This window comes from Callithrix jacchus, chromosome 22 (assembly GCF_049354715.1).
Source record: "Callithrix jacchus isolate 240 chromosome 22, calJac240_pri, whole genome shotgun sequence".
Lineage (NCBI taxonomy): Eukaryota > Metazoa > Chordata > Mammalia > Primates > Cebidae > Callithrix > Callithrix jacchus.
The window spans coordinates 45,020,739-45,037,772 of NC_133523.1; the positions used below are offsets into that span (position 1 = coordinate 45,020,739).

The following is a 17,034-nucleotide window of genomic DNA, read 5'->3' on the forward strand; positions in this document are numbered from 1 at the left end:
GTTATCACCCAGGTACCAAGCCTAGTACCCAACAGTTATCACCCAGGTACCAAGCCTAGTACCCAACAGTTATCACCCAGGTACCAAGCCTAGTACCCAACAGTTATCACCCAGGTACCAAGCCTAGTACCCAATAGTTATCACCCAGGTACCAAGCCTAGTACCCAATAGTTATCACCCAGGTACGAACTATTGCTCTCAGCTACTGGGAGGGAACTCTAAGGTCCTGAATGTCTCACCTGATAGGAGTGTCCTTATTTACCTGAGAACCTTGGATCTCATCAAATAGTCTAATAATATGGCTAATGGTAGGGGCTTTGAGTCATTGTTATCAGCTCTATCTCTAGAGCAGCCGAAGCTAACGTCAGCCATATGAACAGTCATCCCTGTCTACATGGCGAAGTCACAATAAAAACCCTGGACATAAAGGCTTAGGTGAGTGTCCCTGGCTGTACCCTAGTACCCAATAGTTATCACCCAGGTACCAAGCCTAGTACCCAATAGTTATCACCCAGGTACCAAGCCTAGTACCCAATAGTTTCTTTTCTGCTCCTCTCCCTCCTCTCACTCTCCACTCTCAAGCAGGCCTCAGTGTCTGGTGTTCCCCTGTATGTGTCCATGTGTTCTCATCATTTAACCGTCACTTATAAGTGAGAACATGTGGTACTGGGTTTCTGTTTCTGTGTGAATTGTCTGAGGTAACACCCCCATTTTTCAGGCGTAGAAGGTGAAGCTTAGGGGAGGGAGGCAACTTAGCTGATCTTACATGGCAGGTAAGTGACAGCATAAGATTCAAACCAGGCAGTGTGACCAGGAACCTCCCCTCTTAACCATACTCTCTCTGCAAACAGCCTGCACAGCCTTTGGCTCAGCAGTCCTCCGTAACACGGAGCTGTGCACAAGATCCCCCTCACTTCTAGCTTCAGCTGCGTGTTTTGACAGTTCACTAGTAGGACTCACAGAACTCACTGAAAGCTGTTATCCTCATGTTATGTCTCATTAGAGCAAAAGGAAGCCAATTAAAGTCAGCCAAGAGAAGAGCATGGGGCAGGGTCCAGGGAATTCCAAACGGGGAGTTTCCAATTAGCCCCTCCCAGTAGAATCACAGACAGCAGGAACTCCTCCTGACATGACATGTGACAACATGCATAGAGCATCGCCAGCCAGGGACACTCACCTAAGCCTTTATGTCCAGGGTTTTTATTGTGACTTCGCCATGTAGACAGGGATGACTGTTCATATGGCTGACGTTAGCTTCGGCTGCTCTAGAGATAGAGCTGATAACAATGACTCAAAGCCCCTACCATTAGCCATATTATTAGACTATTTGATGAGGTCCAAGGTTCTCAGGTAAATAAGGGCACTCCTATCAGGTGAGACATTCAGGGCCTTAGAGTTCCCTCCCAGTAGCTGAGAGCAAGGCCAGACCTCTATGCAGGTTCACCTCTGGGATTCATTATGGATCTACAGATGGGACCAGGCAAAAGCTGTCCATGCTGTTGTGTTTCTAAAGAGTGAACACTAAGATACACTCTGGGCTTCGGGTGCTAATATTGTCTCAGTGTGGGCTCATCAAATGCAATGAATGTACCACTCTGGTAGTGGGGATGTTGATAATGGAGCTGGCTGTGCATGTGGGAGGGCAGGTGATTTATGAAAAACCTCTGTACCTTCTGCTCAATTTTGGTGTAAGCCTAAAACTGCTCTAAAATATTATTTTGTTGTTGTTTTTTTTTTTTTAGACAGAGCCTCACTCTGTCACCAGGCTGGAGTGCAGTGGCGTGATCTCGGCTCACTGCAACCTCCACCTCCCAGGTTCAAGAGATTCTCCTGCTTCAGCCTCCCAAGTAGCTGGGACTACAGGCACACACCACTACACTCAGCTGATTTTTGTATTTTTAGTAGAGACAGGGTTTCACTATGCTGGCCAGGGTGGTCTCGATCTATTGACCTCATGTTCTGCCCGCCTCGGCCTCCCAAAGTGCTGGGATTACAGGCTTGATCCACCGCACTCGGCTAATAATTGTGTTTTTAATTGAAAGAACCTGGCCTGGCCCAGTGGCTCATGCCTGTAATCCCAACACTCTGGGAGGCCAAAGCAAATGGATCGCTTGAGCCCAGTAGTTGAAGACCAGCCTGGTCAACATGGCAAAATCCCGTCTCTACCAAAAATAAAAATAAAAAAAACTAGCCCAATGTGGTGTCACACACTTGTAATCCCTGCTACTCTGGAGGCTGAGGCATGAGAATCACTTGAACTCAGGGGGCAGAGGTTACAGTGAGCCTAGATCACACCAATGCCCTCCAGTCTGGAGGACAGAGACAGACTCTGTCTCAAAACAAATTGAAAGAACATAAATGATTGCAAATAGAGGATTGGTTGAATAACTCAACCCATATCCAATCCAGTGGAATACTATACAGCCATGAATAATCAACAGTGATGGTGCAAAGCTGTGCTTCTCCCACGGGAGTCCAGGACCTGAGGCAGGATGTGGGGAATGCTTCAGAGGAGCTAAAGCCAGAAGACCCACTTTGTATATATTTCAGAGGCACCGTTTATACTTGAATACTGAGGCAGGCCAATTAACTAACATCAGTGGTAACGAGTGCATTATTTTCCTTTAAAACTAACATGTATGTTTTGCTGTAGACTGCAAATATTCATATGGGTTTTCAGGGTACAGAAGAAAACTTCAGAGAGAGTTTATAAACCAGTAGACACCCAGAGGTGCGTATTCACCTTACTCTGACTGAACTTGGGTTTAACATTTGAAAAGCCCTAAGAAAAACAAAAATTTAATGATATAATTCTGCTACAATAAAAGCGATTTGTATGTGCATGCGTATGCCAGCTACGACATACCCAAACTGAAAAGACACCTAGAAAACATCTGGTTGTCTCTTTGGGTGATTTTAAGAAATGGTATTCATTAAATTATAATAAATAATTTACATTTGTTTTACATACATATACAGTTATACATATGAAATGTATGTATAAATGTGTAAATGTTAAATAATATTTAATATGTAAATCAAAAATTTCTATAACAAATTCAAATTCACTCTTTTTATAATTTAAAAAGTGGAGTGTGTTATCAAAACAAAAGACAAACACATTCCCAAGTATGGTTAGAAAGACTTTGTCAATTAGACATTTCTGAGTTGTTCTCTCTCTCTCCGTGTCTTCTCTCTGTATCTCCCTGTGCCTGCATCTTTTTAATTTTTTTGGAGACAGAGTTTCACTCTTGTTGCCCAGGCTGGAGTGTAATGGTGTGATCTCAGCTCACTACAACCTCTGCCTCCTGGGTTCAAGCAATTCCCCTGCCTCAGCCTCCCAGGTAGCTGGGACTACAGGCGCGCGCCACCATGCCCAGCTAATTTTTGTATTTTTAGTAGAGATGGGGTTTCACTATGTTGGCCAGGCTGGTCTCAAACTCCTGACCTCATGATCTGTCCTCCTCGGCCTCCCAAAGTGCTGGGATTACAGGCATGAGCCACCATGCCCGGCTGAAGAACACAAAGGTTTTTTTAAAAGAAAACTGAGGAGGATCTCATAAACATTTTGAGATAATTGTCCTAGGCTACAAGGATCCCTTACAAGGGTGACGTCAGCCCAAGTTTAGACGGGAAGTTGCCGTCCAAAACTTGTCACAGAAGTATTTTTTTGTGATTGTGGTTGGCTTTTGTACAAGCCTATGGTTTTTGCAGAGTCTTCTGGGAAAGTTTTCGTTCTCAGAGAACCCTCACTTCATAGCCTTCCCCACTGTATCTCAGGGCTGTTTTGGATTGTGAGAACTTTCATGAAGGGACCTGGTTATACACACACTGGTTCAGTTTTAGAAGAGCGTGCACCACAGCCATTGACAATGGCCATAGGAGGAATATCTAGTGACACAGATAAATAGTCCACTGTTGAGGAGAAAAGCGGCCGGTGGTAAAACAGCGCCAGGAGTTGAAGAGCTGGGTCCTGCATAGGGAAACCAAGCCAAATAGAAACGAGACGTACATGAGGAGTCTGATGTCCTGTCTTTGAGGTGTGTGGCTATATTTTATGGTTTTCCCATCAGTGAGCCTCTGTTTTTTGTTGTTGATTTGTCTTTTCATGGCCAGAGAAAAAAATGTAAATAAATATAAAAATAAGTAAATAAATAATGAACTCAAGGCACCATAGGCCATAAAGATAAGGTCCTCCCCAGGCCCCACCCCTGCTGGTCAGAGTCCACCCTGGGGAGGAAAGGCGGGTCCGAGGGCCGGGAGACCAGATTGGCAGCCTCTGTGCCAGGAAACACAGGTCTGTGAGGGAGCAGAGGAGGCGGCTGTGTCTCTGGAGGGACCCCTCATCCTGGAGAACCCCAGGCAACTCATGGACCTTTCCAGACCCAGAGGGAGCCTGTGGAGGGAGTTCTTCCTTGTGGGTAAGAGACGCTGGATGCTGGATGAGCTTCCCGGGACTGAGGGAAGGGCAGTTAGGAGCAAAGTGGGGAGGAGTGGGCTAGGACCATCCCCATCCAAGGGCACAGCCAGAAACTCCCAGAGCAGGGATGGGGGAGAGGGGAGGGGGCAGGAGCCTCAGCAGGACTTTCATGAGCTCACACACCTGGGCATAGCTTGCCCCTAGACACAGCCCCGTACAGACCCACAGATGTGGTGTTATACACACACACACACACACCCTGCATTTCTATCCATGCCCAGGAACCTTCACCTTCAGCTCCCTGCACTCACCTCCCACTGGGTGCCCCAGTCTGCCCCATCCCCTTCCCCACCTCTCACACCAGATCCCTTCCCAGCCCCTCACCTTTGCCCAGGATGCTCTGTGCCCCCAAAGAGCACGACCATCCTGCTTCACCATGTGTACTGTCCTTGAACAGGTCCAGTGTCCGCACATGAGGCCTGGAACCGGAGGCTCAGGCATCTCTGCCTCCTCCACATGGCTCAGACTTGGGGTTCATAGGGCAGTGGACACCTGCCGTGTCATATGTGGTAACAGGCTCCCACCTCCATTCACACCCACTCCAGTGAATTTAGATGCAAAGTCAAAGACACATGGACAATCTCAGGGTAGTATTTCTCACCCAATCATCACTGAGCTCCCCCAGTGTCCAGCCTGTGCTTAGGAGTTCTGGGGACTCAGTGGTGACTGAAACAGGGCAGCCCTGCCCTCCTGGAGCCTATAGTCCAGGGCAAGATATAGATATGTGACCAGACTCTGAGGACCCCCAGAAGTCAAGGCTGGGATCGGGAGAGCCCAGGAGGAGCTGGGGGAGCTCAGAGGGGACACCTGACCCAGGCTGGGGTGGAGGAGACATCCAAGCTGAGACCTGAGTGATGAGTAGAAGTGAGTCAGCAAAGAGGATGCAGATGCAGAGGAGGGAGCAGGAGTCAGTGTGCCAGGAATGGGGAACAGTGTGTGCGAAGCCTGGAGTTAGGAGGCGGTGTGGTGCACCAAGAGAGCTATGTTTAGGCCTGGGGCATACAGCGTGGCAGTCATATCTCCTGATACATAACTACATAGATAAATGAGTGAATAACTGAACAGGATGGGGTAGGTGAGCTCCACAAGGAGGCTAGATGAGTCACAAATACCAACTCTGGCTGAGAGTGTCTCGTATGCCCGCCTAGGAGTTTGGACTTTGTCCTAAGAGCACTGGGGAGCCATAGAAGGTGCTTGAGCAGAGGAGAGCAGAGTCACAACTTGGGCTAATTGATTTAAATAACTGTCACATGAGAATGGATTGGAGACTGCATGGCCAGGGAGGAGGGCTTGGGAGAAGATAAGGATGAAACAGACCAGGGCAGGGGCTGAGGGGAGGCACAGGAGGGGACAAGCTGGGGACTCTACCAGGAACCAGAAAGTCTTGCCCGGTTCACTAGTGTTTCTGGGAATCATTACCCGGATGGTGTCGATCTCTCTGTGTCTTTTCTCCTTGTCTTCCTCAGGCAGTCTGCTGGCCTGTGGGATCTGCCAGGCCTCTGGCCAAATCTTCATCACCCAGATACTGGGGATAAAGGGATATTTGACTATCCTTGCTGTGGACAACGTCCCCGAGGATGTCCAGGAATACAGCTGGTACCGGGGTGCAAATGACAGCGCGGGAAACATGATTATCAGCTACAAACTGCCCAGTACCCGGCAGCCTGGGCCCATGTACACTGGCAGGGAAAGGGTGAACAGAGAAGGCGACCTGGTGATCAGGCCGACTGCATTAAATGATACAGGAAACTACACTGTTCGGGTGGTTGCCAGCAATGAGACCCACAGAGCAACCGGCTGGCTGGAGGTTGTAGGTGGGTGAGCAGGTGCCCCACTTCCTGACTCCCAAGGAGAGCTAGACACGGCAGCCCTGGGAGTGTGAATGCTCAGAGATCACCCTGTTCCCCTCTCTCACCCACCTCTGCATGACAATAGGAGCCTCAGCAGGTGGGGGACATTCGCTACCTTCAAAGTATTCCAATTGATTGTCAGTGTATTTATCAGCTTTCTACTGCTCCATAGCAAAGAGCCACACACCAACAGCTTAAAACAGCACGCTTTCATTATTGCATCATTTCCAGAGGGCCCACAGCCCAGCTATATGGCTGAATCAAAAGGCCAGGTGTAGCTGAGCTGAGGCTTCTGCTCTGAGTCTCACAGGGCTTTGGCCAGGGCTGTGGTCTCATCTGGAGGCTTAACTAGGGAAGAGTCTGCCTCCAGGCTCACTCAGGATGTTGGCTCAATTTATTTCCTTGTGGCTGTGGGACTCAGGGCCCAGCGGGCTGCTTACTGGTTGTTGGACAGAGACCCTTGGGTCCTAGAAGCTGTTGAAATCCCTGCCACGTGGCTGTGCCCACTGGCTTTTCACACCATGGCTGTTTGTGTCTTCAAGGCCAGCTGGAGTGTCTGCTAGGACAGAGGCTTACATGCCATCAGGTAATCATGGGAGTGACATTCATTGGCCTTTGTCGTATTCCACAGGTTAGAAGCAGCTCCTGGGTCCCCCTCACACTTGAGAGAAGGAGAGGACACAGGGCATGACACCAGGAGTGGAAATCATGGAGCGGCCCTGGAATCCTGTGTACCACGGACAGCTCCTGGGGGCTCTGAAGGGGAGGGGAGGGGAGGATAGAGTTGGAAGACAAGCCGTCCTGTATTTGACAGTGGCTGCAATTAGAAACCTCATTTGTGTTCCCTCTGTGTTCCTCAGTTTCCTCACCTGTAGAGTGGGGAGGAATCTACCACTGTGGTCTGTTGCAGCACTGGAGGGAGTATTCGTGAAGTGAATGGGACTCCAATAATGGAGCAGTATTGTGTAGCCAAATGCCACCTCTCACTCAGAGCCTCTAATGGCTCCTGGATGAGGTCCTGGTTTGGGGGTTCAGAAACAATGATTAGTCCACATGTTCATGCTGAGAGCTCCAGGGCCGCTCCATGACGGCAGCAGACACCATAGCAAAGGCCCACACCTCAGCAGCCTCATTGCCCTGTGCCTACTTCTCTGCCCTTCTCAGCTCCCTTGCCAGGATGCCAGATCTTATCTTACAGCTCTTGGCTTCTCTCCATCATGCCCAGAAGTCCCCTGGAGAGGAGTAGAGTTTGGGGAAGCAGATCCCACTTCTAACTGTCTTCTTCCTGCTTCTCCCAGAGTTAGGAAGCGATCCGAGCCTCTCAGTCAACGCCACCTCCCTGGTAGAGAACATGGATTCCGTGGCTGCCAACTGCCACACCAATGCCACCAACATCACGTGGTACGTGAATTATGGACCCATATCTGGCAGTGAACGGATGAGAATTTCCCCAGACGGCAAGACCCTCGTCATCCTCAGGATTAGGCGTGCTGAGAGAACTCTTCAGTGTGCGATAGAGAGTTTCCCAGACATCTTCCAGAGGAGTGAAGTCATCTCTCTGACTGTGTCCTGTGAGTGGTCTGAGCTCCTGGGACTGAAGCCAGGGGTGGGCTCAGGGTCTTCTGGGGATAGGAATGGGTTAGCACACGTCGAACTGAAGAGAGGGGACATCCTGGGCCAGCCTGCAGTCAGCTTGATCTGGGTTGGAATCAGGTCGAGCTCTTGAGCCCTGTGGACTCGGGAGCTGTCCTCGCTACTCAGTACTGTGGTACACTGGAGTTTGAAATGGGGACTCCAATCTTCATTTCTAAGATTAGAACTAGTCAATGTGCCTTTGTGGAGGTCTGCTTTTGTGTAAAGAGGGGACTATTACAATGATTGTTTCTTAAATTGATGTTCAATTTATTAAGTTTTCAAGCCCTCGAGGCTTCAAATTCTGCTCATTAATTTTCTTCTTTTCTCCTAAATTTAGTATAGTCACTGTCACTCTCTTTCACTGAAATTGAACAGACTATGCTCCCTTAAACAGAGAGTTTGATTTAAATGTATGCATTCCATATATTCTTTTTTCAATTATGCATTCCATACATTCTTTTTTCATTCCATACATTCTTTTTTCCATTATGCATTCCATACATTCTTTTTTCCATTATGCATTCCATACATTCTTTTTTCCATTATGCATTCCATACATTCTTTTTTCCATTATGCATTCCATACATTCTTTTTTCCATTATGCATTCCATATATTCTTTTTTCCATTATGCATTCCATATATTCTTTTTTCCATTATGCATTCCATATATTCTTTTTTCAATTATGCATTCCATATATTCTTTTTTCAATTATGCATTCCATACATTCTTTTTTCAATTATGCATTCCATATATTCTTTTTTCAATTATGCATTCCATACATTCTTTTTTCAATTATGCATTCCATACATTCTTTTTCAATTATGCATTCCATACATTCTTTTTTCTTTACAGCCCTTCAGCTGCCTACCGGGCAAGTTCACAACCCAGCAAGACCCCCACAAATTCTCAGACAGCTCTTGTAAATCTCATACACTGAGCTTATAAATACATCAACATGGGCCGGGCACGGTGGCTGGCTCACGCCTATAATCCCAGCACTTTGGGAGGCCGAGGCGGGTGGATCACGAGGTCAAGAGATCGAGACCATCCTGGTCAACATGGTGAAACCCGTCTCTACTAAAAATACAAAAAATTAGCTGGGCACGGTGGCGTGTGCCTGTAATCCCAGCTACTCAGGAGGCTGAGGCAAGAGAATTGCCTGAACCCAGGAGGCGGAGGTTGCGGTGAGCCGAGATCCTGCCATTGCACTCCAGCCTGGGTAACAAGAGTGAAACTCCGTCTTAAAAAAAAAAAAAATACATCAACACTTAGATTCTTTCCAGTGTCCCAGGACTGCTCAGAGTTTAACAAACTCTTCTAATCTTTCAACTGAAAAACATAATCAAACATTTAAAATCACTTTACATCTGGAGCTCTCCAGTGGTCTGTCGGATTCCCGAAAGCACAGGCTACGGCGCCCATCCCGTGGAAGCTTGGGTTGAGGGGTGAACAATTGCTGACCTCCACACAGCTGTTTACAGGTCAGGCTTAGAACCAAGGCCCAGGATCCAGAGGCTGCAGCTGCTCAGGGTGGCTGCGCCTGGGCGCTGAGACTGGCTGGATCTTTCTGTGTTAGTTGGAGTCATAAAGTCCTATGCCTCTTCCTCTGAGCCTCATTGTTTCCCACCAATAAAATGGGTCCATAGTGGAACCAGTCACATGGGTTGTTCTGGGAATTCAACAAATGTGGGGATGGGCACAGGGCTTAGAACAGTGCCTGGCACACGGTAGTCCCATGTGATTGCTTTTGCTCCACCAGTTTTTGTTGTTGTTTTGAGACAAGAGTTTCACTCTTGTTGCCCAGGTTGGAGTGCAATGGCGCGATCTCGGCTCACTGCAACCTCTGCCTCCCTGGTTCAAGTGATTCTCCTGCCTCAGCCTCCCGAGTAGCTGGGATTACAGGCATGCACCACTACTGCCAGCTAATTTTGTATTTTTATTAGAGATGGGGTTTCTCCAAGTTGGTCAGGCTGGTCTTGAACTCTTGACCTCAGGTGATCCACCCATCTCGGCCTCCCAAAGTGCTGGGATTACAGGAGTGAGCCACTGCGCCCGGCCTTACTCCACCAGTTTTCTTACAATGTGAAGGGAACCGTGGGGTGGCCTCCAGTAGTCCCTTCATTATGGAAGACGCTCTTCTGGTTATTATTGTGGACACAACTGCCTTGCCTGGCGTGGGTCTAGGGGTCAGCTTGAGGTGTGCTGTGGGGAACCTCCTGGCTGGGGAAGTTCTTCATGAGACGGGACCCCCAAAGGGTCAGAACCACAGCCCTGGGCCTCCTGCCCTGTCTCTACAGATGGGCCCGACTCTGTGCTGCTGAGGAGTAATCCATATGCTTTTAATGGCATCATGAAAGCTGAGATCGGCTCCCAGGTGGAAATGGAGTGTGTCGCCTATTCTTTGCCGGCTCTCAAGTACCATTGGATCCACAACGGCTCCCTCCTGAACGTCTCAGATGCAACAATGAATCTCTCAAGTCTGGCCTGGGAGCAGATGGGCAGTTACCGATGCATCGTGGAGAACCCTGTGACACAGCTGACCTTCTATGCGGACATCAGGATCCAGGCTAGACGTGAGTGCCGCAGCTCCCCCTCCCGGCTCATGCTCTGCACATCTCCCTGCCTCCATGCCCTGCCAGGCAGTGCCCACCCCCAGGAGTGTCACCTCCACCCTGCCATGCCATGCTCACAACTTCTGGGTGAAATCTCCCCGTCCTCTGAGGTCCGGGTTCAAAGCTGCCTGCTCTGTGAATCCTCTGCAGTCCTCAGATCAGAGCCAGGGTGGCTCCCAGGGGAATAAGAGTAGCAGACGTCAGCTGAGCACTTACTATGTGCTGCCTTTGTTCTAACCTGTGACCTTCACCATCTCTCCATGGACTAAGTGCATGTGATTAGCATCACCTCCATTTTACAGGGGAGAAAACTGAGCCGCATGGAGTCTGAGTGTTTTATTCAAGGTTTCATCGCTCCATGACCCATGGAAGAGTGGCATTCAAGTTCAGGCAGGCTGAACCCATAGCCTATGCCCTCAACTGCTCCCCTCAGCTGCTCCAAGATGAGGAATTAAAAAGACGCAGAGACGGGATGGGTGGAGGGGAGTAGAGATTTGGCATAGCCGTGGTGTCAGAAACTTGGCTTGGGAGTGAGTTTGTAAATGGGGAAAGCATCTTCTCAGCAAATCCCCTGAATCAGGGAGAAAGATTGACGTGCTCAGGGAAAGAGCAGAGGAGTGGGGCAGGTGAATGCCAGGCTCCGCAGCACAAGTCTGTGGGTCCAGATCCCCACTCTGCTGCTGCCCATCTCCAGGAACCTGGGACAAGCAGCTCCATCATTCTGACACTCCGTTTCCTCAACTCTAATGAAAGGATAAGAATCCCTGCATGAAAAGGGTGCCATGAGAGGAAAATAAACTGTGCAAGAAGGTCCAGGAGATGTTACAGGATGTGGTCTGCAGACTTCAGCCACATCACACCACTTCCTAAGCACCTGCTATGCACCAGACACGATGTGTGCATGCAGCCCTCTGAGTCATCTGTTCACGTTTTTCCCTTCCCCTGGACTCCGAACTCCAGGAGGGCAGAAGCTGGAGGGTGAGCTATTTGTTTGCCATTTGTCCTCAGTGCTTGGCACAGTGCCTAGCACATAGTTGGTGCTCAGCAAACATTTGTGCAATGAGTTAATGACCCTGTGTCACCCCCTTCCAGTCACTGTCTCTCTCCTTATGAGGGTTGATTCTTCTCTATTCACGTATGGCTGCCTGCAGTTGAGACATCTCTTTGCTTCTTTGTCCTCTGTCCAGTTCCCAGCTCGAATGTCAGCCCCATGGGTGCAGGGAGTTTGTTTTCTTGGCTGCTGAATCCCTAGTACCGGGAAGAGTGCTTTGCTGGTAACAGATGTTGACAAATCTTTGAAGAACAGATAGGTGGTTGAGTGAAGAGATGAGTGAACACGTGAATGCGTGAGTCGTGGTCCTGACCCCCGGTGTCCTCTTCCTCCAGAGACCTTCCCTGTTGTCCACAGAGAGTTCTCCATCTTGGAACCCACAGTGGTGCTCCTCATCGTGTGGATAGTGGCGGCTGGCGTCTACCTCTGCGGAGTCCTGATCCATGCTCTGATCAAGCGCTACTCAAACAGGTGCCCTCATTGCTCTGGGACAAGGGTGGGGTGTTGGTTGGGTGCTGGGCCTCAGAGGCCAGCCCTCCCTCCAGAGGAGGAGGCAGAGCCAGAGGGGAAGGGATAAGCCAGGAACTGGGTTGTCAGGGATCATCTGGGGCAGATAGCTCAGCTTCCAGGACCTGAAGCTGATGGGAGCAAGGGAAGGTATAGAGCCAGTCATGCTTCTAAATAGCTGTGGGGTTTCATCCGGCAACTTCCCTTCTCTTTAGAAGTTTCTCTGTGTTCAGGGTCCAAAGTGGCTCCCGCCGGAGGTCATGGCGCTTGTGAAGGCGAGGTCATCAGTTCAAGGCTAAACTGAGCAACCTCATAAGCTCAAACTGATTGGCAAAAAAAAAAAAAAGAAGTTTCTCTGTGTTTACAAATGGATATTAAGGTTTACCTAGAGGGACAGGTAAAAAAATGAGAAGTGCAAGTGTCAATTCCCGGGACATAGTTGTCCCTTGCTACGAAGTGAAGTTGGGGAAATAGGTATCAGCAGTCAACTATGCAGGGAGAAGAGATTGAGTGGTGGGATGGTTAGGGTCTGGGTTCAAACCCTAGCTATGCTACCTGTAGGCTAGGTTACCTTGAGTAGGTCACTTCTCCTCATAGCTCATCCTCAGCCCACCTGAAGAATGCAAGGAGCAACTCCTGCCTGAAGAGTGATGTGGGGGTTAGAGACACATCTTGGAGGAAAAAGGGACTTGCAGCGTTCTCAGCATAGAGTAGACCAGAGTTTCTCAACTTCAGCACTATTAACATGGGGACCATCATTGTTTGATGAGGAAGGGGAGGCGGTAAGGCTGTTCTGTGCCTCACCGGACATTTAGCAGCATCCCGGCCCTTACCGGTTAGATGGTAGCAGTGACTACCACCAACACCCCAGTTCAGAAAACCAAAAATGTCTCTCGACACTACAAAGATCACATGGGAGGCAACCCCAGGGACGCCATTGCATGGGAAGAGAACAGAGTTCAAAGCGGAAACAGAATTCTCATATTCAGGGAACAGCAGAGAAAAGGGGATTGCAAAAGCAGACTGAGAGAGTGGCCATGACCTGGGGGAGGTTCAGGTCAATGGCAGAAACAGGAGCCTGGGAGGTCAGCGAGGTCTTGGAAATGCAGGGCTGTTGGCCAGTCTTCAAGGGAGATCTCAAGACACAAGGTCTCAGAGAATTCAGCTGATTCTTCAGGAGGGCTACGGAAGGTGCCAGAGTTTGGAGTGGGGCGGGGAACTCGTGTGGACAGGGCTCCAGGCTCCCTCCTTGTTCCTGTAAATGGACTCCACTTGCTTTTGTGGGCCCCTCCCCTATAAAAATATTAAAAACTTTATTTTACCTCTCTGTTGATATAAACATGTGTAAATTACAGGGTGGGTTTTATTTAGCCTTTTCTTCTGATTTTAGAAGAAATTGAAAAAGTTTTGTGAGTCCTAAAAGCATAGTGGGCTTTAGTGCCTCTGTGCATAATGATCCTGCTTCCACTCCAATTTCTTCAGACGAAAAGTTTCCAGGGGTTTCTATCCTGGTGTTCAAAGCCATTGATGGAGACCTCCAAGTTTCACTTTGGATGTCTCCATTAAGTCAGCCTCAGTGGCTCATTCATTTGTTCCTCATTTGGTTTCTCGGTCGCCCCACATTTCACCAAGCTCCGGGCTTTATTCTTGGGCCTCTGATGAACAAGCTGCTCTCCGTGCTCCCAGTAATGTTAAGCTACCACGATCTAGCCCCCTCCCTTCAGCAGTCACACCCGCTCCCCTTCTTCCTCCCCCAAAGACCACCCTGCAATTACTCAGATTTTAACCACGACTGGATCTGGATACCACCCAAAAGACACAGAAGTGGCGTTTCCTAGAATAAATGGTGGGGCAAGGTGGAGCAGAGGAGACACACAGCCTCCATGTATGGGTTTTCACTAACATGTTATCTAAAGACTTTAGAAGATACATGTTAAATTATCTTAGTGTTTAGATATTGAGCCTATTTATCATTATTACATGGTCCCTTCACGGAAGAGCCTATAATGTTGACCATACAGTGAGACAGCAGGCATTCAAGACTGTGCGTGCTTTACTTCCCATGTGCAAAATGGGATTAATACTGGTTTCAACCTCACAGGGATATCTCCTATGGGGATAAAGTAACCTCTTCTGCTAAATGCCTTAGAACACAGTAACCACTTCATAAAATCTCAGATATTATTATTAATGCCATCATGTTATTCAATGTGCAATTCCAAACCGATCGTGAACAACCTCCTCACAGCCAAAAAACCTACACCATGTCACTGTACCATTCCTCTCAAGGGTGCCATGGTATCTACGGTCTGAGACCTCCAATCTGATATGAGAGCAGGGGTCTGGGAGTCAGAGAAGCCAGGTTGGGAATATTGGCCTCTGTTCTGTTCTGGCTGTGTGACCTGGGGCAAGTAACCTTACCTCTCTGGATCCTCATGTCTTCATCTACAAATGGGGTCAATGTATCTGTCTTGCTTGGCTGTTGGAAGGGCTAAAGGTAACCCTGTCATAAGCTACAAGTGCCTGGCGTATAATCAGTGTGAAATAAATTACTATTACTACCTTCATCGTTATTGTTACCCCTGGTAATTAGACCAGCAGTGCCATCTCCTTCCTCAGCTTCACCCGGCCTCTTTTCCCCAAACAATGGCACCTTCCTCCAGTGTCCTTGGAAATCTTTAAAAGTATGGGATGTTGAGAACTCTCAGTGCAGAGGTGAAGACCCCAAACCATCTCCTCCATAGGGTCCCACGTAGGGAGGGATTGGGTTTGGGCTTGGGCTTGGTGGGAAGCTGGGCCCCTTCGCCTCTCTTTACCCAGGATTCTCCCGTGTTTCTTAGAGATCTGAGATGTGACTTCTTCCCTGATTTCTTCCCATAGGACAAATCGGGCCACTTGAGTGTCCCCCTCAGGCCTGAGGACAAGACCAGCAGGCAAACAGGTGACGAGAGGGTGATGGAGAAGGGCTGGGGGTCCCTGTAGGGTTGGCAAGGCTGGAAAGGGCCCAGGGTCTCTTTGGAGGTGACTGACAAGAGAGGGACTCAGCCAAGTCACACCAAGGTCTGGAGGTGGAGGCTCTGGTGGGAGGTCTGCAGACCCTACCTGGGACTTGAGGATGACGTCATGAACAGTGTGACCATTGGGCACTCCATCTGCCAATCAGAGCTGGCCAATGGGGTGCAGGCCGGGGCGGGCCATGCGCAAAGCTGGGCTCTAATTCCACGCACTTCTCCCTCAGCTCCTGAGCTTCCAGCTTTTCAGATATTCACCCATGGAATCAACAGCAATGCTCCAAACTTAAGGCCAACGGATCGCCACTCAGTGGTTGCTTCATTCAGTGTCGGATGAGAGAAGAGACCTCAGAATCAGGCAGGGATTAAATTCCAGCTCTGCCCTGAGTAGCTGAGTTACCTGAACGCAGCCCCAGTGAGGTTTCTGCATCTGGAGGCACCGTGGAATCATTACGTCGGCGTGATGAGCAATCTGTCAGCTCAAATACTCACTTTTCTTTGGTGACAACATGTAAACTCCTCTCTTTTAGCTATTTTGAAATATTCAGTTAATCCAAATACATTATTCTGTTATTTGGAACAACACGGATGAACCTAGAGGTTGTTATGTTGAGTGGAATAAGCCAGGAACAGAGAGACACAAATACCCTACAATCTCACTATATTTGGAACCTAAAATAGTCGACCTCAGAGAAGTAGAGAAGAGAATGGTGGGCACCAGAGGCCGGGGCGGGGAGTGATTGATTGGATGGGGAAAGGGAGACGTTGGCCATCAGGCAAGCATTTTCAATCAGACAGGAGGAAGAAGCTCTGATGTCCTGTTGCACAGCATGGAGGGCTGTTAATTCTACAGGAATCAGCCCGGGGCTCCTTTGCTGGAGGGGTTGTGAATCCTCAAACTGGCCCGAGTTTCTGCAGTTTCTCGATTTTGGGTCTTGATCTCCAAGTACTCATTGCCAGCGGCCTCCTGTCTCTGTGGGTACTGAGGGCCTCACATTATGGAAACTGAGGGATGCATAGGGGATCTCTCCTACCTCTGAGGAGGGGGCGGCCAGGGCTTAGGGAGCCTGGTGTGGGGGGCTGTCATCTGCCTGGGATTCAATCAGGGGTCCCTGAATGGAGAGAGAAGGGAGTCAGAGTAGAGCAGTGGTGCCAGCAGGGGCCAAAGAGAGTCCAGGGAAGAGACCCAGGAGTTCCTTCCTCCATTCAACCCATGTGCAGTTTGCTGACATCTCTTTCATACCTTCCTCTAATATTTACTACTCAATTATCACCTTATTTGATGTTTACTAATCCGATTAACTTCCGACAACAACTCCATAATAAGATTTTTTTTTTTTTGAGGTGGAGTCTCGCTCTCTTGCCCAGGCTGGAGTGCAGTGGTGCCATCTCAGCTCACCGTCTCCCGGGTTCAAGCAATTCTCCTGCCTCAGCCTCCTGAGTAGGAGAGACTACAGTCACGTGCCACCATACTCGGCTAATTTTTTTGTGTTTTTAGTAGAGACTGGGTTTCACCATGTTAGCCAGGATGGTCTCGATCTCCTGACCTCATGGGGTCAATTTGCCTATCTCGGCCTCTCAAAGTGCTGGGATTACAGGCGTGAACCTCCACGCCCAGCCCATAGTAAGATATTATTACTGTCTCCATTTTACAAATTTGAAAACGGAGGTAGAAATGGTAAGTACTCTGCACAAACTCCCTCTTACACCAGGACCCAATGCAGTTGCTTCCTTCTGACCCCAAAGCCTGGCCTCCTGCTGAGGCCCCCTGTGTGTGAGGCCCTGAGGCGGGTTTAGATGGATCGTAGTGGACACGGAAGACGTGGGCCCTGGCCTCCTGCAGCTCACTCTTTAATTGAAGGAGGTGGCAATAAATGACTGTCAAA

The 17,034-nt window shown here is 49.0% G+C and overlaps 1 protein-coding gene across 2 annotated transcripts; it reads left to right on the forward strand.

Annotated features, from left to right (window-relative positions):
• The first annotated feature begins 4,266 nt into the window (after positions 1–4,266).
• On the forward strand, positions 4,267–15,733 carry CEACAM18 (CEA cell adhesion molecule 18). 2 transcript variants are annotated; one of them, XM_008988503.5, is made up of 7 exons: positions 4,267–4,421; positions 5,947–6,294; positions 7,629–7,901; positions 10,265–10,540; positions 11,966–12,101; positions 15,018–15,078; positions 15,376–15,733. In XM_008988503.5, exons 1-6 carry the CDS (start codon positions 4,370–4,372, stop codon positions 15,034–15,036), a joined length of 1,104 nt encoding a protein of 367 aa, XP_008986751.2. In that variant the 5' UTR covers positions 4,267–4,369; the 3' UTR covers positions 15,037–15,078; positions 15,376–15,733. The 2 variants fall into 2 exon arrangements, with proteins under 2 accessions (XP_008986751.2, XP_078217070.1); XM_078360944.1 differs by having other exon boundaries at positions 10,265–10,544; positions 15,376–15,636.
• Positions 15,734–17,034: the final 1,301 nt, after the last annotated feature.